The sequence below is a fragment of the Lipophrys pholis genome (assembly GCF_963383615.2).
Source record: "Lipophrys pholis genome assembly, chromosome: 10".
In the NCBI taxonomy this organism is placed as follows: Eukaryota; Metazoa; Chordata; class Actinopteri; order Blenniiformes; family Blenniidae; genus Lipophrys; species Lipophrys pholis.
Genome location: NC_137640.1, coordinates 2817433 through 2844637, shown reverse-complemented (window position 1 = coordinate 2844637; position 27205 = coordinate 2817433). Strand labels below are relative to the sequence as shown.

General features: G+C 41.7%; 2 protein-coding genes across 2 annotated transcripts; both read left to right on the top strand.

Moving 5' to 3' along the window:
- The first annotated feature begins 454 nt into the window (after positions 1-454).
- Positions 455-2000, top strand: foxq1b (forkhead box Q1b). The gene has a single exon (XM_080472789.1). It carries the CDS (start codon positions 634-636, stop codon positions 1519-1521), a length of 888 nt encoding a protein of 295 aa, XP_080328915.1. The 5' UTR covers positions 455-633; the 3' UTR covers positions 1522-2000.
- Positions 2001-7181: 5181 nt separating this feature from the next.
- On the top strand, positions 7182-11561 carry foxf2b (forkhead box F2b). Its single transcript, XM_080472750.1, has 2 exons — positions 7182-8647; positions 10921-11561. The coding sequence occupies exons 1-2, from the start codon at positions 7702-7704 to the stop codon at positions 11094-11096; spliced, it is 1122 nt and encodes a 373-aa protein (XP_080328876.1). The 5' UTR covers positions 7182-7701; the 3' UTR covers positions 11097-11561.
- The last annotated feature ends 15644 nt before the right edge of the window (positions 11562-27205 follow it).

Sequence of the window (27205 nt, the reverse complement as noted above, 5' to 3'; positions counted from 1 at the left end):
AAATAACAAAAAAGTATTTTTTTTATTTCCATCTCTTTATTGAAGTGGTGCAGCTGTTTATTTTATGCCAGACCTACAGGGAATATATACATTAAAAACAAACGATAATGTATATATTTTTTAAAGATATTTGATATTTGCTTCTATTTATATTTCATTGCACTTCAAGAGAAATTGAACGATACGAGTGTTAATTATTTCATAAATTCTTCATGAAATGAATGGATTTGTGAGGATATTTCAAATTTATTGTAATTTGAATACCTGTTTTGTCTCGCCTAACTCACCCTCCCTTTTTTTTTCTTCACTGTCGCGTCATGGTAGCGTCCAATTGTAAGCATACATATAACTATATCACTCAATCGCTTCAATGGATTCGAGCTGGAAACCCCGCCCGTGGGCCGTCCCTTGCCGAGCCATTATATTATAGCTAGACACGCGTGTCTCCGGAGACAGATCTGTACTCTGCCTCTTCAAACTGAGGGTCAGGGTGCCTGCAGCGCTTCACACGCGTCTCTACTACGCACAAACACTCACAGGAGTCCTACACCTGCTGCGCAACCCAGCTGAGACTACACGCAGGAGACGCTGCAAGCCGACAGAGAGTTGATCGCCCTTCGTTGTTGGGAAAAGATGAAACTTGAAGTTTTCTCTGCACACCACTTCGCGCAGAAGCCGCTGGAGCTGTGCATGGACGCAGACCGGCGAATCCCGTCCCCGCTGTCTGGAGACGAGCTGGGGTCGGACGGGGACTGCGTTGCCAACAGCCCGGCACCTGTCATCCAGAGCGGCGACGGCGCCAAAGGGAAACCCTACACCCGGAGACCCAAGCCCCCTTACTCCTACATCGCCCTCATCGCCATGGCCATCCGGGAGTCCAGCAGTGGCCGCCTCACTCTGGCAGAGATCAACGACTACTTGATGAAGAAGTTTCCGTTCTTCCGCGGCAGCTACACCGGCTGGAGGAACTCGGTGCGCCACAACCTGTCACTCAACGACTGCTTCCTTAAGGTGCTGCGGGACCCGTCCCGGCCGTGGGGCAAGGACAACTACTGGATGCTCAACCCGCACAGCGAGTACACCTTCGCAGACGGGGTGTTCCGCCGCAGGAGGAAGCGCATCGCCAAGAGGCCCCCCAAGGAGCAGGAAAGCCCGGACATCCTCAGTGAGGACACCCGCCTCCCCGCCCCGGAGGAGAGGGCGGGGGCCAAGTTCTCCAGCTCCTTCGCCATCGACAGCATCCTCAGCACTCCGTTCAAGAGGAGGGAGGTCAGCCACGGAGACGCGCAGGGCTCCGGTCCCCGGCTGTACTGGAACCCTGGACCCCACGTGCTGCCTTACGCGCTGAACTTTCCCGCACAGCACGCGTACCTGTCAGAGGCGGCGTACAGCGGTACGGAGTTCGGCCGAGATGCGGCGTCCTACCTCCAGCAGACGGCAGCGGGCATGATCCCGGCTGAGGCCGCTTTCAGGATGTCCAGCAAAGCGCGAGGCTTCCATATAGACTCCCTACTGTCATGAAACACCTGGACTGAAGTTTGCGTATTTTGACTCATGATGTGCACTTTTATTCCACCATTGTGGGCGCGCTTATAGCTTTCAGTGCTTTAACTGTGCGGGACTCAGCCCGTCTTATGGTGACTACTGTAAGTCGTTTTGCAGTGTACTAAAACTAAACCAAAAAATAATTTGTCATTGTAGATGTAAGTACGCGTACGCGTGCGCTTGTGTGTTTGTGTTCATCCAAGGTTCATATGTCATTTCTACTGTATGACGCCTCGTTAACATATAAAACCATCATCCTATTTATATTTTCTTGTTTTATATGACCTGCTGTATGAATTGTTTTGTAAATATAATAAAATATTGACTGAGCCACGTTGAAAAGTCACATGGCCGCACCGGAAACGCATGGGCAAAGAAAAATGTTGTTTTCCCCAAAGTTGATAGATTGATTGATGCATGCCTGGTATTCCTACGAATAAAAACGAAGTGGAAAAAATGGGACCGTGATGTACAGTGAGTTATTCATTACAGACAAGAAAGAGGAAGGGCGTCGTTGGATTTGAAGCAGGTGTACACAAGCTTAACACCTGCTCAGAGCAGCACATGAAGTGCATTATGTTTCAAAAACAGATACAAATAGAAAGCTGGTATTTTGTGTCTTCATTTGTTAAAAATCAAAAAATATTTTATAATCTTCTCATAAAAACTCTTTACATCTACATTTAAAAGTCTGTTTGAGAGAATAGTTGGGGGTTTATTTTAACTCATGAAACGAAGTTATTCTGCGTGTGAAAACAGTAACTTTCGAGTTACAATTAAATTAAACAATCATATCTGGTGTTACAGCGTCTAAAGATAAAAATAATCACCAAAGTACAAGTTCAATCCAAACCAAACGCAGGCTGAAAATCTCATCGAGAAGAACCAATAATACATATAAGGCCTGTAAATAAATAATCATATCTATAAATGTGATAATAGTTGCAAGATTATTTTATTGTGAATGTAAATGTGTCTCTGAATGTTGCAAAATAAAAAATAAGCACACATGTCCAATGGCATGCTCCGTGCGTAAAAGCCAAAAACCCCGAAAACAAACAGAGAATAAATGTTCCGAGTGCTTTGAAGGTTCTCCATCCCTTTGTTTTTGTTTTCTTTGAGCGTATTTACGTTGGGCCGGGTCTCGCATTTACATGCGCGCACAACGTAATCCGCAGAATTTACGCGCGTAAATGTTTACAGCGGCTGTCCGAGGGCGGACTCAGTTGCTCTCCTCGGTCCTGAAACGGCCCCCCTGCGAGCCCACCGTTTCCGGGACGCATTAATACATCCGGCCGGTGGGGCTTTTCATCAAACTTTTTCAATTCATTGCATCGAGCTAAATTTAGATCACTGACGAAGAATTGCATGTCGTGTTGTCTTTGAAGTTCTCCACAAAACGGCACCTATTAAACAGGCATTTAATAGTTATGGATTATCCAGCGTGATTATAAGATTATAAACAAAGACGTGTTTTTGAATTGGTGCATAAAAACAAACGATCTCTCCGAGCTAATACATCACGAGAACCATATAAAAGGTTAAACTATATGCAGCACCGAATAGATTATATTTAGATTTTTTATTATTATCATCATTATTTGTCATATCCGCATTCAAGTTATGGCAGTGAAATGCAGCGACTGTCCACCAGGCTCTGTGAACACGAAAATATGTTAAATAGGCAAAAGTTGTAGAATACCAAAGAAAAAACACAAACAATGCTAGATATTTAAATAAACAAATAGGTAAAACTCTAGTATTGGGCTGCCTATATACAAAACACTGATGCATTTGTAAAGAAAAAAATCCCCTGTTGAACCATGTAATTTAGGCCACTGTACATTGTGGTGAGATGATCATGTGTTGTATATTATTTGTTAAATACTGAGTTTCATTCCAACTTGGAACCTGCAAAATAATAAATCATAAGCAAACCGAGGGTTTTTAAGCTTCAGAGGTCAAACATATTTTGACTGTCGAGGGCAAACTGCCAATTAACTACTCAAATGTGTTATTTTTGTTAAGTCGAAAGCTCATCAGGAAAATTGTATTTGATGATAAAAAAGCACCTATTTAATCGTGTTGTACTCAAAACACGCATAACCGATGATACAGTGAGAATTCAAAGCAGCAGGAGCAGGAGGATGGAGAGAGGTTCTTTATTCTAGAAGTGGGATGAAACTAACTATTCCGCATTTAAGTAGGTTTTTCTGTAAGAAAGAGAAAATCACCCAAACAACGAGCATACATGAGATGAGATACTATTATTTAAACGTGGTGCGAAACTATTGAAGCCATATTTTTTATTTTTTGCTCTCTCTCTCATATATATATATATATATATCATACCAAAGTCGGCTTTAAAAAGCTGAACTTGCTTACTGTTACTGACTCAGTTGAGTAGTTGAGTTAATAGTTTAAAAGGAGTAAAACTCTCTGGGTAGATAACATAGGTGCTTTTTCCACCTCTAAACGCTGACAGGTGACAGGTGAGACACGCTCCTGTTTCCAGGTACAATGCTGCAGCCTGCAGGTGAAACTTCGGAACAGCACACCTGGGCCAGGAGGTGTCACGTGCCTCTGCGTCACTTCGGCTCGTCCTTTTAATCAAACGCGCATGAATCAAATCCACATCTCCATATGCTGGCTGGTTTTTTTTCTACCAACCACAGTGCAGAGGAGGGCCTCGGGGCCCCGATCTGAGCTGCTGGGACCCGCGGAGTTATGAAACCAGACTTATTTCAGGCAGGCACAATGTTAGGAAGTCCAAACAGTCCGTCACTCCGGCAAACTGAACCGCGCCTGACCTCCCAGAGTCACGGAGAGGCGGCGGCACAGCTCCAGGCTGCGCCACAGGAAACACAGGCGGAGTGGAGCCCTGCAGGAGAAAAGCCCCGCAGCTCACAAGAATACTTCATTAACGTTAAAGGACGTCAGCATTTACTGTGAACTGTATTTGTTCCACTGCTGTTTCAAGCGTACGGGGCGTAAAAACAATAGAAAAGTGGGGATCGTTTGCATTTGAAGGAAAGATTTTCCTGATATCGGGTTGTGATGATGTTAAATTAAAAACACTTCAGTTGGGTAGATGAACCGTGTGATTTGTGATACAAGTAAAAAGAAAACCATGTTCTGTCTAAAATTAAAAATACAATTTTCACAAATTCATCTTTTAGTAAACAAAAATGATAGATGTATTTTAGACAACAATACGGAGGTTCTGGTGCGTCACAAAATCAACACAAATATTTATGGCGCTGCTCATTACTTTTTTGCATTTTCATATTGGGGAAGTATTTTGGCCCAATTTTATAATGTGTCACCACTAATCGTTAACCTAAATGGCCCCACTACTAATTGAAGTGCTCACTATGATATAACGTTAATCACTTATTCTCAGTCAGTAACTGCTCCACTGGTAACTAGTCACTATAACTATAACCAAGTACTAATTTTCAGTAATTAATGAAGTAACTTCACAGTTATTTAGAGCAGTAATCAGTAGCTATAATTTAATTCAAGTAATAATTTAGGTAAACAGTAAATCAGAGCCAACATTTTTTAAAGTGGGAATTAGTAACTGGTTATCAATAACGAGAAATCATTTAATTCCTTGTTACTCCATTACAAAATGAATTTCGAATCACTGTGTGTTGTTCACACTGTCACGAATGATAGAACAGTTACTGTAGGCTTCATGTCTAATACTCACACGTATACCTAAAAGTGAGTCATTAACCACGTCAATCAGGTTAACCATGCAGATTGTTGACCAGTTTGTTTATGTTATCCCCCTCACCATGCGCAACATAAATAAATATAAGCAGAAGGGGAAACGACGAGACCAGCGGTGGCAGTTCTTCCAAACGCACCCTGCACAGATGTATCCCAAATTTAGATGCAATGCGATTTAAAAGACGTTTATTTAGTGTTTAAAGGACCTCGAGGTCAGTGACTTTAAAAGGAAGAGACAAATAAAACTTGTTAACCTCAAATTTAAAAAAAGAAAAACTACGGAGGCATTTACTGGACTCATTGGCCTCCAGTCGCATTGACACGCTTCTGAATGTCTCGTTTGCTCACTTGATATTTGTAAAAAGACGAAATTAGACGCACAGAGCCTTAAAAAAAAAAGAAGTGCCGACGGATCGCAGTCTTCAAAGTGCCTCCAGAACAAAGATTCCCTCTGCAGGCTGAAGCATCCTGATCTCGACGGGGGTCATAAGTTTTGATGTCGCAGGAAATTTCTGTGTGTGTGTGTGTGTGTGTGTGTGTGTGTGTGTGTGTGTGTGTGTGTGTGTGTGTGTGTGTGTGTGTGTGTGTGTGTGTGTGTGTGTGTGTGTGTGTGTGTGTGTGTGTGTGTAAAAATGATTTTATCCGCACATCCTTTGTGGCGCAGAGTGCAAAGGTTAGCGCAGCTGGTTATTGTTTGGGAAAGTCTCCAGGCTATATCTAAACTTTAAAAGGCTTTGTCTTCCGTCACGTGCGCACTTCGAGCCTTCATCAAAATAACACGTAAATTGTGGAATGTCTTTCAAATGCAACATTTGACTGCGTTTTTTTTTTGTTTGGTTGGGTTTTTTTTTATCAGTTTTTACCTGAAATTGAATCGAATTTCACGTCAAATTAAAAAAGTATTCCTTTAAAAATCTGCACGGCATATCCCAGAAAAGAAAAAGCTCTCAAGTCGAATCCTTTGTGTCGTTTTTGCTTCTTCAAGGCCCAATAATCTTCGCTCCGTCGCCGCACGGATGTTGATATTACCTTTATGGGATATATAACTCCGTCGTGTCGGACAAATCTGTGTGTGATGTCTCCATAGGGGAGGAAACTGTCGACGCCCGCTCGCCTAATTTCGCTTTTCTCTCTCTAATGAACGTGGGGCCCGTGGGACCGACTCTGGCCCCGGGGCGGTAAGCTGACACTGGCGCGCTGTGTGTGGTATCCAGGGTCGGGCTTGATGGAAAAAGCCTGCTTCCACTCATGTCAAAGTCATTTACTCAGAGCAACCCCCCGCTTACACACGCACGGTGAAGACCACCACCACCAGCAGCAGCAGCAGCAACAGCAGCAGCAGCAGCAGCACCATCACCTCTCCATCTCTCTCACTCTCACAGTTTGTTGTTGTTATACTCTGGAGCAGTCTTTATGGGGGGTTGGGGGGGGGGGGCGTATGAACAAAATAATACAAATAAGACATGATCGCGTCTTCGTTTTATTGCTCCACGTTGCTGTGTTTGGGGAATTGCTTGCTGAGGATATTATGCACGGTGGCGCTGAAGGTCGCGCATCCATAACTTCAAAAGCAGGCTGGTGCGTTTGCGCACATTGCACGGGTTCATTGGATGTTCCGTGGCACATCGGGCTGAAATCACAAGTTCGTGTATGGAGGCGCAGAGTGAGGGGGAGGACCTGTGCTGCTGGCGTGTGGCGCTGTTGATTGGGATGTCTGGGGGAGGTTTGATAGATGGTTTAATTGCGTGTAGTCCCAACTTGGCGGGGGGGGGGGGGGGGGGGGGGGGGGGGGGGATTGGACTTTGGACAGATTTGGTATGAGGGTGGGTGACTGGGTGGGTGGGAGGGTGAGTGGGGGTGGCTCTATTCGTCAGTGATTTCACTGAGATTTGCAAGGCAGAGTGCGGATGAGGAGAAAGGGGTGGGGGTGTTCGCGCAGAGGGAAGAAAGATTTATGAAATGATAGGTGGTCGGGCTTTGTTTGGCTGGACTGCGTAGCGCAATAAGCTGAAGGGGTTTTTCGCGTTTCCTCCACTTGAGGGATTATTAAAGCGCTGGATGGCCACCCGGCGCGTCACACAGCGCCACTTAGCGCCGCTGTGACACCCAGTGGAACCCCTCGTGTCTTGCTGCAACCTCGGACACTCAGTGTCCAGTGGTTAACCAGCTCCCACCCACCCCACTCTCTCTTCCTCTGTCAGTGCGTACCCGCCGCGTGCGTCAAAGGAGCATCGTGCGTAACGGGAGAGCTGTGCGTAACTGGAGACAGATTCCTCTCCATTTTGCGCCGGGGTTCTGGGCGCCAGTGGCGGTGCAGCGCTCACTCACGAGAACACCGATCGCCGGAGCCCGACATATTCACGACATCGTTCCTCCCTCCCTCTCCGCTCGCTACGCCAGTCGTACGTCAGAGCTGACATGACCACCGAGACCCCTCAGCAGCAGTTGGACCCTCCGCCTACTCTGAGATCCAGCCCGGCGTCCGGCGTCTTGCACCCCACCATGCTGAGCCCACAAGCCGCCACAGAGAGTTCGTCCGCTGCCGTGAAGGGAAAAAAGACGAGCTCCGGTTTGAGGAGACCCGAGAAGCCTCCGTACTCCTACATCGCTCTGATAGTTATGGCAATCCAGAGCTCCCCCACCAAACGGCTGACACTCAGTGAGATCTACCAGTTTCTCCAGGCTCGCTTCCCGTTCTTCAGGGGTTCTTATCAGGGCTGGAAGAACTCAGTCCGACACAATCTCTCACTAAACGAGTGCTTCATCAAGCTGCCCAAAGGGCTGGGCCGACCCGGGAAGGGCCACTACTGGACCATCGACCCGGGCAGCGAGTTCATGTTCGAGGAGGGCTCCTTCCGCCGCAGACCCAGAGGCTTCAGGAGAAAGTGTCAAGGCATAGGCTTCGGCACCTCGATCCTCCCGCAGAGTTTCGACTTCCAGGCTCCATCAGCCACGCTGGCCTGCCACAGCAACAGCTACAACTTGGACATGATGAGCAACTCAATGGCCGGGGGTTACGAGGGGCTGAGTGGCGGTCACCACGTCCCTCACATGTCCCCGAGCCCCGGATCCACGTACATGGCGAGCTGCCCGGTGCCTCCGAGCGGGGAGTACGGGCCGGACAGCAGCAGCAGCCCCGTGCCCTCCTCTCCGGCCATGGCCAGCGCGCTGGACGGTCACTCGCCTTACGCCAGCACATCCGCACACTGGGCGTCCTCCGGCGGGTCCCCGTACATCAAACAGCAGCCCCTGGCCTCCAGCAGCCCGGCATCTTCGGGTTTGCACTCCGGCATGTCACCTTACTCCCTGGAGCAGAGTTACCTTCACCAGAACGGCAGGGACAGCCACTCCAGCGACCTATCAGGTACACATCTGGAGGACGCAACATGCTGTAACTTTTAGGAACTCGAGGCGCACTTGTACACATAGATCTCGCGGAATCTCAAATATACCTAGAAATAAATGTAATAATCCAGAAATTAATATCAATACCTGCAGCTGAGGGAATTTATGAATGATGTGATTAGATAATGAAATGAGGTTTCAAAGGAAAGGAAATATTGTTTTACTCTATACATTTCAGCAGCAGTGCAATTCAACAAACATGTACAGCAAAATCAACAATTAAAGAGCTTTAAGGCAGTTTTATAATTTAAGAATATTATGTAAGGCTGTTGCGATATTCATGCAAAAAGAGAAACTGTTTAACTTTGTTACGTTGCTCGTATCAAATAACTCTAGAAAATGTAAATATTTGGGTCGGAAGGCTTTTTTCACAAAGACAGTTTGTGAGAAAAGAGCAGAAGAAGAAAAAAAACCATTTAGTTTTATTGGAAAACATTTGATGACTTCCTTATTTTTCTATTTTTCAAAGCATCTGACACGTCAATGGGGATCATTTAATTCCGTATAATTGATAAGGGAGGGGGAAGCATGTATTTTACGCTGCTTATTCACCTTCCCAGTTCTCCCTCATTTACTTTAGCTGAACACAGCGAGGCTTTAGTAAAGTCTGGGGATTTCACCGAGGCGCGTAAAAGCCGCGCCGGAGCCCGAGAGGGGTCCCAGAGGTTAACCAAACAAAGACTGCGCAGGTCGGACCACACCGGCGGTGGATTTCAACCACGGCGCGTCCACAAGAGACGGAAGGCCCTTATTAAACTTTACGTTGGTCCTAATTGAGCCTTTACGCAGGAGGAGAAATGTACCGGACCGGACCTGTCCGGACCTGTCCACAAATGGGCCTGGGACAGAGTGTGTCTGTGTGTGTGTGTGTGTGTGTGTGTGTGTGTAGACCAGCGCAGCCCCCCCCCCCCCCCCGAAAAACACAGTCACATCTGGAGTCCTTATGACCTTGACGAAGCCACACAGATTTCCCATTTATTTTTCTGTTTCTGGAAATAGAGGCTCACTTACAGACACGAATGACGCTCATTGAAATTCTCCTGTGAAGTTTCCGGGGGGGGGGGGGGGGTCGAATCAAATCACTGATAATTAAGGTTAAATCTGCAAAACTGAAAATAATTTATTCAAGAACATATTTTTGATAAATAAATAAATATAAGAAAATCTGATGTGAGCCCGTGGACATTACAAAGCACATTCTATCCTCAAGGAAATCCGTAATTCCCGATTCTTCCAAAGAAAATATTATTTATTTACAATTTTACAATGACGAGTGCGGAAATGATGTTATTATAAGGGAGGGAGGGGTCCCACCAATACATTAAGGAAGAATCATTTGCTGGATATTATTGTTATAAGGGCTTTCGCGCATTATTGTTTAGTACATTTTAAAATCATCTTAAAGTGCAGTTTGCTTGTTTTGCGTTCAGGACTGAACTCTGAGAAATCTGCCCATTGACAACGGTACATTAAATAATAAATACGTTGAAAGGGCATAAATAAACATTGTACAAGCTATACATAATCTAATAAAACAAGACTTCGTGCGTCTGTAACAGCTGAAAAAAGCTTTGCCATTTTTGCAGTTTAACAGTAAATTGCACAATTTTTCATGATTAGAAGTCAACATTTAAAATCAATATGGAAATCGATTGTTTGGGGGGGGGGGTTGTTTGTTTGTTTTCCCTTTGTTTGTTTTATGATTCAATATAATTATCAGGTCAGTCACCAGGGAAGCAACATTTTGAAATTCCTGCTTTATACAGAACGCCTTATCTATTAAAGGTTACACAAACTACAATACATCACCTGTCAGAGACAGTATAAGGTCAAGATCAACAACTAAACGTGTGAATATTGAGAAAATCAGGCACTTTAATTTATACAATTAATTTATATTCATGGTCTTGGTTTCACTATACTGTTTTTCATACGTCGAACGTTAAGCTTTTATTTTATTTTTGGAACAACGGATGGAAATGAGCTTTGTGCTTATTTTCTGCAACCTTTGTGTAAATTTATGAGATTGAATACCTTAATTAATGTAGAATGTCCGGTCCGAATAATGAAATGAATTATTTTTTTAATCACTTTTTTTTAAAAACGTTACATGGCAGTATTGTGGTGCGCAGCTGGAGGTCCAGTCGGAATAAAGCGGGTTTCTAATGTGATAAATAGAAGTTGACCTGTTTTCTCTCTCTGATCACTGATGGCTCGTGTTTCTCCTCGCAGTTGGCATCCCGCGCTATCAGAGCCACTCCTCGGTGTGCGACAGGAAGGACTTTGTGTTGAACTTTAACGGCATCTCGTCCTTCCACCCGTCGGCCGGAGGATCCTACTACCACCACCACCACCACCACCACCACCCCCAGAGCGTGTGTCAGGACATCAAACCCTGCGTCATGTGAGCTCTGCTGCAGGACCTCTTGTCTTTTTTTTTTTTCCTTTCTTCTTTTTGAAGGATTCCTACCAGGATTTGCCTCCTTCGAGCAACCAAAGCATATTTTATATTCCTTTTTGTTGTTTTTGTTGTTGTTTTCTCTCCGTTGGACTTGAGAAAAAATCTATGCATTGAAGGAAATGAATGAAGAAACCCAAGGAGCCTTTTTTTTTGTAGAAGATTTAAAAAAAAAAAAAAAAACAACACTTTGCCTTCATGAAGATGCCTTCTTTAAAACAAAGTGTTTGCCTTTGTAAGACGTGCAAACAAATTATATTCCATGTAACTACGCTCTACTTTATTAGACACACACACAACGCTTTAGGCTTCCATGAGCTGCAACGAACCTTGCACTTATTGTATAATCCTTTGCCATTTTAAAAAGAAAATGTCTTGTAAAATGTTTCAATAAAGCTGTATTATATTTTAGGCTACATTTATTTAAACTTTCGCTGCATCTTTTTTAAGATTTATAAACATTGCAATATAGTGAACGTGAACTCTCACGCTGGAAAAAAAACTCAATTGGTTAAAATGTGACTTATATATTTGGCCGTTTATCAGATACTGAGCAGGGTCACTTTGCCGATTAACTCCGTATTTGTAATTTTCTACTGCTTTATAGGGTAAAAAAATAAAAAATCAAATAAAAATCCGCGTCATGAAGCATTTAAAACAGGATTTACTTGTTGTATAATCAGCTAATCTAATTATGAATATTCAAACATGAACAACAAAAGCCTGACTTTGCCGAGTAAGACAGAAGTTAAGAGATGCACTAATACACCACTTATTATGGAAATTAAATGTTATTGTTTCTAATGTCGAAGAAAGGAAGCAGTTTTACTGTAACGTCCAATGTAATTTAAATTACGTGTATAAATCTGAAGGTAATCTTTTGTTCACAACTGTTGTTTATGATGAAAAAAGTTTTCAAAGTGATTTAGATTAGAACTTTGTGAGGTTTTAATATTTACATTGTTCATTTATGGTGACAACGTGGTTGAGTATCTGTTGAAGGAAGCAAAGCAATATTGGACAATTGCGCTTTTTCTGTAAATTGGGTGAGATTTAAAAAAAATAATGATTTAGAAAACATGAGATTGAGAGTTTTTAAAAACGAGTATTATTGGAAAGCAATTTGATAGTTTAACATTTAAATGCCATTTTAGTGTTTCGCAAAGAGCAGATTTATCATCTGTTTACGAGGATTCACATTTTGTGGTCAAGTTTCTAAGTTTACAGGGAGTTAAAAAAAAATTTTTTTTTAAAGTCCGATTAGGCCTCAAAAAGCCGAAATGCAAAACGTGTTACAACATGAAAAAAACACAAGTGAAATTGAGGTTTTTGCTGCTGGAAGTAGCTTTTGCGTCGGAATAACATGATCCTGAAAGATATTCTATACTTCTGGTGAAGCTCAAAACATACAAATAATTTGGATGTTAAACTGTGTTAAATATACAACATAAAAAGATTAAATGACGAAGAAGATAAGAAACTTTATATTCGTAATATTTTGCCACTGGGCAGGATCTTGCTGATTTTTCTGCACAATAATTGATAGACTATTTATCTACAAAATTCACCAGAAAGCAGAGAAATAGAGCATCTATACATTGGCTGACAGGACGATAAAAAAAAAAAAACTGCAAAGATCATGTAAGAAAATAAAATAAAATATACATAGATATATACAGGATGCATATGTATACCTGCAACAGGTGACAGTGAGAGTCACTGGTTCTAATGCTCATTGTGCTAATGCCCATTGTACTAATGCTCATTGTAAAACTACTTTACTATGCAAATTGTATCGAGCATGAAATCCCCACTCTGCCCCTTCAAACGTGTGCAAACCTGCAAAAGGCTGCAGAAATGGTGCAGCCGAGGAAGCGACAGCAACAGGAGGTTTCATGTTGTTTAAAATACCTTTTAATAATAGAAAAAAAAAGATATATATATATATATATATACTGTATATAAAAATAAGTTCATAAAATAGGAATATTTGCAGAGTTGTTTGCATTAAAACGATGATAGATAGATAGATAGATAGATAGATAGATAGATAGATAGATAGATAGATAGATAGATAGATAGATAGATAGATAGATAGATAGATAGATAGATAGATAGATAGATAGATAGATAGATAGATAGATAGATAGATAGATAGATAGATAGATAGATAGATAGATAGATGCTGCTGGTTTCCAGCTCTGACAACCTCTGAAGACGCCCTCCTAACAAATGACACGACGGGCCTAGAGTCTGTGGAAATGTAACAGCAGGGTATTTTTAGAGTGCAGTAAACAGATCAGACTGGCACAAACAAAAAGCAGACTCAGGCAGCTGCTACTTCAGTCTCTCTCTCTCTCTTTTCTTTTTTGTCTACTCGGCTTTTGATCGTGAATGAAATGCAGCCTCCCAGAATGAAGACACATATGCAAAAAGTGAAGAAGCTGCAGCTCCTTGTTAGGACACTTGACTCTTTAAATCGTCTTTGGGGTTCACTGCCATTGTAACCTGGAGCTTATTTTACTATGTTAGAAATATATTTTCACAAAAAACAATCATCATGGAAAAGTTTGAATTTCTCAATAATATAATTTCTATACTCTTTCTCATTGAAAATATGATAAAAAAAAAGAAAAGAAATATCTTGTTTTCTTGGAGAAACCATAAATCAAGGTGTTTCTAGAGTTTCTTTTCTAGAGTAGAATACGTATCAGTGTGTGTGTGTGTGTGTGTGTGTGTGTGTGTGTGTGTGTGTGTTGGGGGGGGGGGGGGGTCAAACAGTTAAAAGTCTCTGGAGATTTAATAAAGCCGATTATGTTGAGACATCAGTTTGCAAACCTTCACGACAAAACGTCTCACAAACCGACTGCGGCTGCAGGGTTTTCCCAAAACCAAGACCCCTCAAGGGCCCACGGCTTCATCGAGTGGTGTGTGGCGCCATCTAGTGGTTAAGATAATAACACGGGCGAGTTTAGGCCCGGAGTTAAACGCTGCTGTGGCCTGGGGTGACCTCACTGGAGGAGCCTCGTCCATAAAAAGCTTGTGATTCCCTGTTCACAAAGTTAAAGCTGAAGTACACAGTCACGAGACTCAAAACTATTTAAAAAAAAAAAAAAAAGTGTATCTATTCCAGAGAGATTAGGGGCTGAAAGTTTGACAAAACCAACATTTACAAAGTTAGATTTGCACATGTCAAATAAGACATGAGACCAGTAACCAAACTTTATTTCATACAAAGAAAAGAATATTGGGCTACAGCTGGTGTACTGAAGCTAAAGCTCTGACATTAAAAACATCCGTTTACACATTAGGATTAGAAGAGGGAAAGTGTCACCGTAAATAATCAACTCCAATGTGTTTTAATAAAGTTTCCAGGGAAGGATTAAGAATAGTTCATGTGCTGCGATCGGCCCACGGACCTTATGACACGTCAGTGTTAGCAGTATCAGTTCGCTCAATCGTTCTTATGACGCTTTGTGACTCTGACGGTTGACCTCGGACAGATCGCCACAGGACAATCAGAGAAAGACGCACTCACAGCGACACCTTCAGGTCAGTTCACCTAAACACATAATGGGGAAAAACGACAGAATGTGCAAATCCCAAACAAAACCAGGAACCAGGTACTTCAGACTGTGAGGTGAGAAATCCAACCGCCGCATTAGTCTTCCGTAGCCGTGTTCTAAGGCAGACGGGGCGAGCGCCAAGTAAACGTGTTGGGAAGCTCTGCGGTAAATTGAAATAGTTCTACAGGTGAGCTTTAAATCTGAACAAATGAACTGCCTCATTCAGTTCTTATCTGAAATGACTTGTGTAAAGAAGTGCATTCAATAATATGAAGAATATTTTTTAAAATGTCATTAAGGTTAAGCTTAACTAAAGCAGAAGCGGATGATTACATTTAGGGTTTCTTTACATTCATTTAAAGAGATCATGATATTATAAACGTCTGTATTTGTGGTCGTTTGCTGCCCCCTATCGGCCGCCTTTCACCAGGCATCAGTCGAAACTAAAATAAGTTAAAATTCAAACAATTTTCCCTTTTCTTAGACATCAGTGATCTCCTCTCTAAGCTTAAATGTGAATATCTGATTGAAATTACAGATTTATATGTCATGATTTCAGGAACCTGGGGGTTTTCTTGGGGCAACGAAAAAGGGAAACTAATATGAACGTCTTTCTAATTCCAGGTGGGATTGGCTCGTTCTCTCTTCCTCTGTCGATCCTCTGCCTCTGTCGTTACACTCTTGTTGTTCTTAATGTTCATCTACTGAGCATGTGCAGGAATACTCTTTTCAGCTGCTCCAAACGCAGTCGTCATGGAAACGGACGCCCCAAAATGGACAAAATAGAAAGAAGCTCCCCAACAGGATATTTTGCTTTTTCTTTTTTTTTAATCCTCTCTCTCTTTTTCCTTTTCCCTTAACTTTGCTTTCTTTATCTTTCATTCTTCTTATATCTCCTATTTCTGTCTCGTTATGTTAACGTCATTCACATTTGTTCAGGATAAACTCTTCTGTCTGTTCGTGTCGAAAAAAATGAGAGAAACCAATAAAAACTAAAGCGGTGGAAAAACAGACGCCCCAAAATGCAACGAAGGTTTTGTGTTTGTCAACAGGCCCTCGGTTAGTTTGTCTTCTGCCGTTTCTCGTTGTCATTCGGTCACGAGTCAGTTTCTTTCGATAAGCGCCCCATCCACATTTTAGAGCATCTTCCTTCCACCTACAGATATCGGTTCATCCGACCCAGATGATGACTGCTCAGGTAATTCAGTGACTCTCCAATAACGCCTCTATGAGCATGACGTTAAGAAAGAAGTAATGCAGGAGTTAACTGACCACATGATTCGTTTGTTGCTCGTACAGTACGCTCCGTTGAAAAGACATTAACTGTCATCAAGTATAACTTTCAGTGTTTTGCACAACATTCGTGGGAAGTTTGGAGTTTGAAATGTGTTCACACATACATTTTACCACAGTCAACCTTCAACAGGTGAACTCAGACTCAATCTCCCTCTGACTGGTGACCTTCAACACTGAAGATGAGGACATGGAAACACATTATTTTAGTAGCAAGTATAAAAAGAGGATGACCGAGAGCTCAAGATGGAAACCAGACTCCATTATATATTAAGCTTAATGAGTTAGATTTCAAAAAAGAAGCTTCGGTTCAAAACTAACAGTGTTACAACATTTACATGCAGAGACACAATATAATGAACTCTCTTTATTACTTTGAATGCATGTCAAAAAGCTTTTCAACAGTGACTCTGAAAGTGTAGGCTGCAGCCCCCTGGTGGCTCCTGCGGGTACTGCAGGAGGGTCATGAGAGGTGAATGAGTTCTCACGAAGTATTCAATATACAATCTTACTGAGTGCCAAACATATATATGAATACATACTCAAATTAAAGTCTATATAAAATGTCAATACAGTTTTTATACGACACATTAAGAATTTTTTTTAAGTTGATTTCACAGTGTGACACCTTGAATAAGTGTGAAACAGATTTCAACAAAAACACGTGACCGTGGTTCAGACACCTGATGTGTTTGTGACTTCAGACTCTTCAAATACTCACATCAACTTCACCCTCCCACGAACATCCAGATTGTAGAGCATCTTCCTCCCAATGACTGATGTAACTTCAGCTGAACCCGATGAGTGAATCAGTCAATGGACTGACAGTTTGCTGGATGTGCACATTCTTAATTTAATTTAATTAAATTTTGTTTTTATTCAATTTAAGGTGTGAAAGTGTCTTCAAATGTCTGGATTTGTAGCAGTGGGGCATCGTATCAGTTACAAATGGCTGTGTATTGTGAGAATTGACGATCTACAAGCTCACGTCTCACAAGCGTGTGGATATCTCAGCCAAACGGGTCCATATCGGTGCCTCTGCAGTTCAGTTTTTTAATGGATTGTTTAGGACTCAACCCTAAGTCCTCAAGCCCGCCAGCTGCTGTTGGAGCTGACGTGTATGTGCTGAGTTGTTTATCAAGCACAGACTCCGCCTTGAACAACTTTGTCACCGATGGTATGAGTTGCATCGGAGGACACGAAGGACATGAAGCTTCTCAATCCCGTCTGTGGCTGAAAAGGTTCTTGCCAGGAGGCAAATTTGCAAAGCAGCTTTTGGCGAGTCTAAGCTGTCAAATGCTGCCTGTTAAGTCTCTACGACTGCTACCTGAGAATAAGGAACAGAAAAGACAAAGTGGATAGTAGCTGTTGGGACACCTCAGGTGTTGCTGTCCTGTTCTGAGTTTAAAAAAAAGCTTCATGTGTTCAAGATAAACGCTCCTCGCTGTTTTTCTTCTCTAACATCTGTCTGTGTTCACGTCACGAGGTCGGAGGATTTCTGGACAACCGTGTTGATCTCTCCAGTCCTTCACCTTAAACCAACACGTCCTCTATTGTTGCAACTGGACGATCTGAAGGTCAAGCGGCTCTGCAACAACCTGTCTGACTCAATAAAAACTTCCATCTCCTGTTGGAGCTCTTTCCTGGGACACTCCTAAGCAGCTCAAGCTTTTCCAGTTCGCACCCATTAAACTTTAAAAAGCTGTGAGGCCTGAACATTTCTGCTCCAACAGCAGCTGTGGCCGTTTCCAAGAAGCGGGTTTGTACCTCCGCAAAGTTATTTTAATAAAATAAAAACTCAAGCCAGCCTTCCAGGAAAACTTTCCGGAGCTGGAAACAGTCCCTGGAGCTGCAGTGCAGAATAATGGATCAGGAAACAGAGACTGGGGCTGGTTGACCTGGACAGCAGCAATCTGATGAAGAGGAAGTTCAAACTAATAAACTAATCATTCTTTATTAATCCCCCAGGGAAATTAAAGTATAGCCTCGCTTCCACTGCGCAGTATCATGGTATATTATGGTACGGTTCAGATTTTCATACGCTTCTACTGACAAAACTTGTAGCTGGTACCGAAGGTACCGAACCCAACCGTTACCATTTTTCCTCACCCTTCCGTTGGGGGACCCGGCACTACAGAACGGGTCCGATGAAGAGGAGCAGGACAGTCAACAATTACATTTTCTCTTCAAGAACACAATTCTCACAACCGAAACAGGGTTTGGGCAGAAGCGATGTTTTGTTTTTTCAGCCCACCAACATCACATCAATGCAACAATAATCACAAACAAACTTGTGCCACTGAGCTCACATTCCTCCAAAACCATTTGAAAATGCTTTTTCAATGAAGGAAATGTTACTGCACTGACTATTCACGTCACCGATATGTATTAATCATATCACATTTTAAAGATATTTTTTTTAAATTTTGACAGAGAACTGATTAACTTAAATTGATCACTAAGATCGTTCCATAATTTTACTGAAACACACCTTTCTTTGACGTTGGTTCTTATTTTACTCTTAAATTATGAAGTCATCTTCTTAATTTGAAGGACTGGATGTTCATGGGGAGGCTCACGTTCACAGCACCAAACATAATTTCCAGCAATTTTAAACTTAACTAAATCCATTATAATTATATTATTATATAATTATTTTTAAATTATAATTGTTTGGCTGTTTTAAAGAGTCGACCGGTCGATTCCCAGAATCCAGCGTTATTTATTATAGTAATTGCTCTTTTTAGTAGTTTAAGGATTGGGTGGAGGTATGTTTTACAAGCATTTCCCCAAATTTCTGAGTAATATGATAAGTAGTGCAGCACAAGAGAGGAGTACAATATATCCAGACATTTTATACTCAGTAAAGTTTTAGTATTATATAATATACCAATGGTTTTTGATAGCTTAGACTTAAGGTACTGTACATGTGGTTTCCAACATAGCTGATGATCTATTATTATCCCCAGAACTGTAAACATCTCATCTGCCATTTGAATACTCTGTTGTTCATAAAATCCATTTTGCATTAACTTGGTTTTGTTCGCAACTTCAGCATTGGTCCCAAGGGGGAGGAGACTGTTGTTACGTAATGACGTTGTCACAAACCTGCGACGTTCCAAACCCCGCCTACATTTTAACGGCGCTCTCTGTGGTGGGACGGCACAGCAGAGCTGGGTCTGGGTACGCTTCGCCTTACCGTATCGTCTCGTCACATTCTGTGCAGTGGACACGAGGCTTAACTGACCAAGATTACACAATCCCTTAATCTCCTGGCACACTGGCACCATGGCGAGATGTTTGAGAGTGGGCTAGGTTTGGAGGTCTCCCTGTGGGTGTCTGAGTTTCCTACATGTTGAACAACAATTGGAGGAGGGTCGGCTCCTGCTCATTTGGTGGACAAGATGTGGACTTTGGCGGACGCCACAGTCACTGGAGTGGTGACAAATGATTCTTGGTATTGTCTTGATATTGTGATATATTTCCTTTCGGTTTTCTCTCCTCCAGAAAAATCAAAAGTTCAAGTGTTGTCAGTTTGAGTTTGGGCTATATTGGTAAAGATTGCATTTCCACAATCAGTTCTTCCACGACCAAGTCCGATTTATCTACAAAGGTCTGGGTGTCGGTCACTTCTTTAGCTTGGATTTAAGCTCTTCAGGTGGCAGATCAGGGAAGATAATGAGAACATGCACACATCAACAAATGCATTGAAACAAGAAACTTTAATTCTATTCTGCTTCAGGGCAACAACCACTGGCTGCCTGCGTGACCCAAACCCACCCATTAGTCACAGTACATAAATCTGTACAGACGAGCCCTTCCAGATGTCTGGCTATGCACCTCTGGGCGACTCTGGAAGACTTCAGGTGCAGACGATATCCCAAACGGACTCTTTTAAAGGGCTCATATTCTGCAAAACTGACTTTCTACAGGTTTTCCAATAGTACTAATCGTCCCCTTACCTGGACTGACGTCCCAGAAGTGAAGACAGTCTGTCCTCTCTCTCCCTGGCTTGTTTCAGGTTTTAAAAAGTGTGTTGCTCCAACCAGCCAATCAGAAATCAAACCCTATATAGTGTCATCGGGGGTTTAGCCAATCCCAATCAAGAGTAGGCCCTCCCTTTGACTCCTCCCACAATTAGGCAGCTCTGCTCTGGCACATGGCACCACGAGAGGAAGTACTTCCTCCTCTTCACAAGATGGGCATGTGTGGGCGGAGTCAGTCCAGCTCACACAGACACAGCAGATTCTGAATGCAGCTCCTATGATCCAACATTGAAATGGAAGAAAATCAAGGAAAAGCTGGATTTGGGGCAATAAACTTTGAATATAATGTTTTTTGACCAACGAGACCATTTGAAAGTTTTTAAAAGCTGGAGCATAAGACCCCTTTAAATTTATATCTCCTAAACGGTGGGTTGAAAGTGTATAGGAGAAAGCGTTCTTCATCCAGCTGGATCTTCTAAAACCCACGGTTAGCATCCAGAACTGAAGAAAATCTGTCATTGGGCGCTGGGCAAAGCTCCACCTTTGTCGGTTTTAAAAAACAGTACGAGACATGGCTGATTAACAACCAAACTTGTGATCACAAGGAAAATCATGCACTTTAAAATGTATATATTTTTCAGAAACTATGTCAGACTACTGACTAAGCACTTTATGGCAGGTTTTTAGGAAGAATAATTGTATCATCAGTATACAGCCTGACTTTCAAAAACTCTGTTGTTGATGATCAGATCTTCATGGCACTTTGCAGTCTGCGTATCCACTGCATTGATTCGTTGGATTGCAGCGTCTTGTGTTTCTGTTTGAACTGAGCCAATAAAGAATTCCTGATCATCTCTACCTTAGTTATATGTTGCACCTTATAGATGTTCTTACATCCTGGTTTCTGCCCCTTCAGTTTGAGTTTAATTAAATTTTGTTCAGTCAAAAGTAGTTTAGTGAAGTTCACTTCATAGTGTTTTTGAAGAGTTGGTCTAGCTCAAAAGACCTAATCAAAATCAATGCGACCAAAAATTGACTTTAAAAAACTTTGTATTTTCACCATAACTTGGAGCAGATCTTGGCACAGCTCGGAGGGCCGACTGTGAAACATTTAATAATTTAATTTAATCGAATGTAATTTAAACATTGTGTTAGATCAACAGCTCAAAAAAAACTTTAATTTAATTTATTTTATTTCAACGTATGGATTTTTTCAGCTTTTTTTCTACTGTTGTCAGGTGGTACATATTAGATCATCTGTCTTGGTATTTTTTCTTTTTTTTTTTTTTAAATCTTGATTTCACTTAAATAGGATTTGACGTGCAAATGATTACACATGTGAATATATACTGTATGTGCTCACACTTTTTTCTTGGGTGGCTTAATGAGAAACAACTCCATTTCTTCTGATGCAAATCTTTTAGGAATATTTTCTCCCCACTGGTCTCAAATGTCCAGTATGGAGCTTGAAAGAGGGAAACTCCCATAGCGTGAGGCCCTTTATGGCCTTGAGAGCAGCTTCCCCTCCTCAAGCCAGCCCTCGCAGCCTCAGTACCAAACACAAGATTAATGTTTCGCACACGGTTGATTGGCAGCTATTTATTTGAATACCAATTCCGATCCAATGTGCTCTCGGTAGTGTGCGGCTTTGAGGTCCTGGGATATCGTGGAAATGTGTCTGTGTTTAATTAGACACTTGCTATAAACACCGTTGTTAACACTGAAGTGCCTATAAAGAACTCCATGATCACTCCCACAGAAGAGAGCAGAGAAAAATACTCCGGTGCTGGAATGAGGAGTGTTGATTATATCTCATGAATCTCATCTTACATCACCAGATTTAACGTTGACATGCAACATGAATGAAATGTGTTTTACGCCCCCTGCTATGGTAGTCTAGTGATGTGCATGCATCTTTAGGACAGCAGAGGACGCTGTGACACTATTTAACACCTGTTCTTATTGCCTTCACACTGGGAGTGTTCTCTCACTAATTCAGAGAGCACTGTAAACATGTTAGTCACTAAAGTGGTGGCATCCCAGGGCAGATATCCACTGAAGCATCATCTATGAATAATATCCACATGAGAAGGTTAAGGGTTTTTTGTTTTTTTTAGATAATGCATATTAAAGTTTTACACTTCCAAAAATAATGCAAAAGCTCATCGCACCTAATGGATAAGATAATGTTGGTAACTGATAAAGCTACTAATTTAATCTAGAAACAAATGCGTGTATGCGTCCAACTCAGCTTTATAAAATTTGAATTCATACATTTCTGAAACCAAAACGATGCGTTTTCACTTTGTGTAAACGAGGCTTTAGTGACGTCGTATGTCTTATGGATGCACACTCAGATTCTGAAGATCACAACAGATTTTAAATGTCTAAAGAAACTATATTGGGGAAGTAATACGTTCCTTAATATGTTCTTTGCCGTCTCTTGCAAACTAAACAATTTAATTTACAGAATCTTCTAAATGAGGAACAAAATGATGACGATGATAATGGTCACATCCTTCTTCCAATACACTGGCCTCATAAAACTAATAAAAGTTACAGGATGTCAGTTTTCCAAAATATTCAAAACTAGCAAGTGTCCTCGATATGTTGGTTTTTTTTGGAGCGATATCATGTTGGTCGAACCAAAACCTGACGTATGGGAAAAAATACTTTACAATCAAAAACAGCACCAAATGCCAAGAGCAGCGCCAAACTAATCTAGAGAAAGTTAAAAAAAATAAAACTAGCACTCACCATCACTTGTAGATGTTTGATAGCTGCCCTGATGAAGCTGTTCAGGCTGTTAAAACCACTGCTGTTCCATGTTCCGGAGCTTTGGTGAAGGGTTCCAGAGTTCCGGGGCTTTAGTGAAGAGTTCCGGAGCTTTAGTGAAGAGTTCCAGAGTTCCGGAGCTTGAGTGAAGAGTTCCAGAGATTTAGTGAAGAGTTCCAGAGCTTTAGTGAAGAGTTCCAGAGCTTGAGTGAAGAGTTCCAGAGCTTGAGTGAAGAGTTCCAGAGTTCTGGAGCTTTAGTGAAGAGTTCCAGAGTTCCGGAGCTTTAGTTAAGAGTTCCAGAGCTTTAGTGAAGAGTTCCAGAGTTCCAGAGCTTTAGTGAAGTGTTCCGGAGCTTTAGTGAAGAGTTCCAGAGCTTTAGTGAAGAGTTCCATTGCTTTAGTGAAGAGTTCCAGAGTTCCGGAGCTTTCGTGAAGAGTCAACATGGCCAGCAGAACAGCTTGTTGTGCTCCAGCTAGCTGCCACCCGCTCGTAGCATTGGTAGTTTCCCGCTGTAAAATGCCACAAAAAGCCTTTGTTGGTCTGGGTTACATCCATTTTTGGTGTCGGTCTCAACTCGTTTTTTTCTGCATACAGGCGTCTTGAAGCAGGGCCGCTATCGTATCACCCGATCTTGCTGTTAAATTAGCCGCCATCACCTCCGGAAGGGTAGCTAACACCCTGCGTCATCACGCACCTGCCCATGGGCCAATCAGTGAAGCTCGTTTCAATGACGACACCCAGACCAGCACGAGAAACTCCGCTTGCCGAGGGCGTTCTGTCAATAACATATCAGAATTTGATTGGCTGATGATACTGTCACTCAACATTTTAACCCAATACCAGCGTCCAGCAGCTGCTGCTTGTGATGCGTTTAGAGGACATAGGAAATTTGAACTCCACAAAATATAACCAGTCGTTTTCTGGATAAAGTTGCAGACTGAACAAGCAGCCTAATTGATTCCAGACACAGATTTCAGAATCACTTTTTAATTATAAAAAAAAAAAAAAGAAAAATCACTTTCGACAGGGCTTGCAGTGCTGGCCTTGCTGCCCCTGACTGCACACCACTGTTTATACTGCATATATATTTATATATACATTAATAAAGATGGTTTTGCACACTGCTGCTGCTTTACACTGTCCCTCTGTATGTCAGTGTTGAAGCATTGTTGGTTTAGAACTGAAAGTTATTTGATAAATTGAACTCATCTCCATTAAGTTCACTATATAATCACTTCAAAAAAGAAAAAAAAAGGTTTTTTTAATAAAATGACAAATACCATCACATTATATCCAATTCTTTTCATAATGACGTTTTCTCTAACAATAGAAAGAAATTCATGTTGCTGAGTTTGTTCTGTTGCTGATCACACACTTTTAAAACCTTTTCTGTATTTAGGAATTACACAGGAATGCACCTGGAGTGGATCCATACAGAGATAAAGCTCACAGCTGCCGGAGTCTTTAATCTGGTGGAGTTTGGGCAGTTTTCTCTCAGTCAAAGTCAAAGTACAGACGTTGCTGTTGGTGAGCGAGTGAAAGGATGAGTGGGAGTGATAGTGTGAAGCACTTTCCTGAAGGGGTGGTTACGCTCCGTATGACAGTTCTTACTCTTACACTTGCCCCTAAAGTAATGTGTTTTATATATTATATATTATATAAGTATATTATTGGTCAGCATGCCGGAGTTAATGCTTCCTTCAGTTGTTCAATGCTTGTTCATGAATGGGGAAGTGAAAAATGTATGTGGACACGGTCACACTTCCCAAAAATGTTGTGCATAAGGTCTGAAAGATCTGCGAGCCGGACTGAGGTCAGACTGAACTCACTGGATGAAAGTCTGTCACGCTGCACCTCTAATTATCACACTTTCCCAGAGCTGCCACAGTCAAACTGCCACCACACCGCCACCAGGGGGCGTAAGTGTGTTACATATCAGAGCAGCAGCAGCTTCAGAAGTGCAACAGCAAATCAACATAAGACCATCTTTACAAACTATACAGATTGTTTTCACATAACATCGTCAAACTGTGGAATTATATTGTGACTGTTTGAATTGCAAGTCAATAATATTATGTAACGATATCCTGTATGTGTTTTTAAATCCCTTTAAATCCCTGCTGGCTCTGGAAGGCTGCTTGTGGCAGATTTAAAGGGATTTGAGCTCCAGATAGTGAGCAGATTCAAGCTGGTTGACCACCGACAGGCCCAGTGGTTACCCCCCCCCCCCCCCCCCCCCCCCCATCACTCACCAGGCTATCAAGATTCATCCTGATTCTCATCTCCGAGACCACACATGTGTCAGCGTTTGTTCGCCCCCCCCCCCCCCCCCCCCCCATCGGCCACACGTCCCTGGGAACGTGAAGCAACATACAGAAGCTTTATTGTCATTATGTAAAGAGGTAATGACATTTAATGAAATACAAACGAAGAAAATATTTACAATGGCAAAAAGAAAAAGGTTGAGAATCACCACTCTAAGCTATATCATACTAATATAGTACGCAAATGCTGACATGACAAAAAAGTAAATAAAACAAAAAAGCCTTAATTCTCATTATGACTTAACTTCCGGTGTGTCTGTTTTCAACCAGAAAACTTAGCAACACAACTTTGTATTATATTTTGTCTCTAACAACTATTGATTACATTACTGAAGCTTAATCAATATGTTAAACAATTAAACAAACAAAACAAGGAGTTTCAAATTAAAGTACGACTTGCCAATTTCCGGTATGAAGATCATTGAATTCCACCTCTTCACGTTATAAGAAAAAAGAAAAGAAAAAAGATTGTGTTTTAAAATGTGGTTTTCTTATTCGTCTTCAAGTTGTTTGATCAATAAAAATTCCAACCAACTTGATGACTTTTTTCAAAGTCAAATGACAGAAAAAGAGACAAATTTATACTCTTCAATTACGTTATTATGTTCAATCAGTCTTGATTTAACGTCTTCTGGTGGAATTCACTAAGACATTATTCAACAAACTGATTAAGTTTGGTGTGACAGAATCAATCCAGTTCGTTAACTACATTTGACTGAAGAATAAGAAGCACATTATCTGCACTAACCTGCCTGTTAGTAGGTTTTAATGTTCTAAATATTATGACAGTAGATAACAGAAGTGTAATTCCTACGTTTGAATAACTGAGTATATGATAACCTCGTTGTTTTGAAAAGGAAAACATTGCAGGTGCGATCCATTTAGGGCTGCTTCAGTATATTTTTGGTTGTTGTAAAATTGTAAATTAAAATAAAATTCAAATTTTTGTGTCTGAATAAAAATGGGAAATGATATATTTCGTTTTTGATTATGTGTTAAAGTTCTTTTCTTTTCTTACTTATGGTAACTAACACATAATTAAGAATGCAGAGCCACGTTTAATTATAAATAGTGATTAATGGTCAACGTGAACAAGAAAATTATGCTTCAAAATTTAAACAACTTACATTGAGTGCATTATTTTCAAACTGACGAGCAAACCTGATTTTGTTTAACATTTTCTTCATGAGAAAATCAGTTTATTTCAGAACATGTGATTAATTCGGAGATCTCTTTGGGGAATTGGGGAATTTAAACTCGCCCTGAAATTGTGTTGTGATCTGATGTATTCCCTCTCTGGGTAAAAATCGACCAAACTCTGAATCCAGGGGGAATGTCGGTGGCCCTGTTAACACCCGCTCAGTGTGCGCAGCATTTGGAGGGGAAAATCCCACCCCGGTGAGCCCTTTCCCACTCGGCTGGACCAAATGATCTTCATTTAAGCTTTAATGAGTTTGCTCTCACCGCCCATGGAGAGCGACAAGAACGCGTCTACTCTCTTTCATGTCTCGCTGTTTATTCTGAGGCGCAACTGCAGCTGATGAGAGTTCCTCACACAGTCTGCGGCCTGATTATCTCATTCCGCATATCTAATCGGTAACACCTCGGCTCTAATTGAGGGGTTTGATTATCCCCTCAAATACGTGTCTTTTGCTAAACGCCCTTATTGACTCTATAGGCCAAAGTTTGGTGAACAAGATATGAGCAAACATCTGTGCACAGATTTGCGCACGGATCTGAAGCACTGGTCAGAATGAAGTAACTTGCTTTTCTTCAAAATAGAATAATGTGAGTTAGTGGTTTTTATCATGAAAAGTTCAATAAAAGATATCTGTTTCAAGGTTGAGCCCAGTAAATTAACATTTCTGAATTATGGGCACACCCTTGAAAGCATTTTAATACCTCCATGTCTCAACTGAGAGGAGTGAATAAATGAAGTTGGAAGGAGGGGGGTGGGGGAGTATAACTTTAATCGCCGTGCAGCTTTTACACAGGTTCATTTCGCTCTTTAGATCCCATTGGATGTTGGAGCGCACGTTCAGCTTTGGGGTGGAGCAGCGCGAGGAGCCAAAAGGGAAGAAAATGTGAAGCGTAAAAAAAAAAAAGTTACTCTC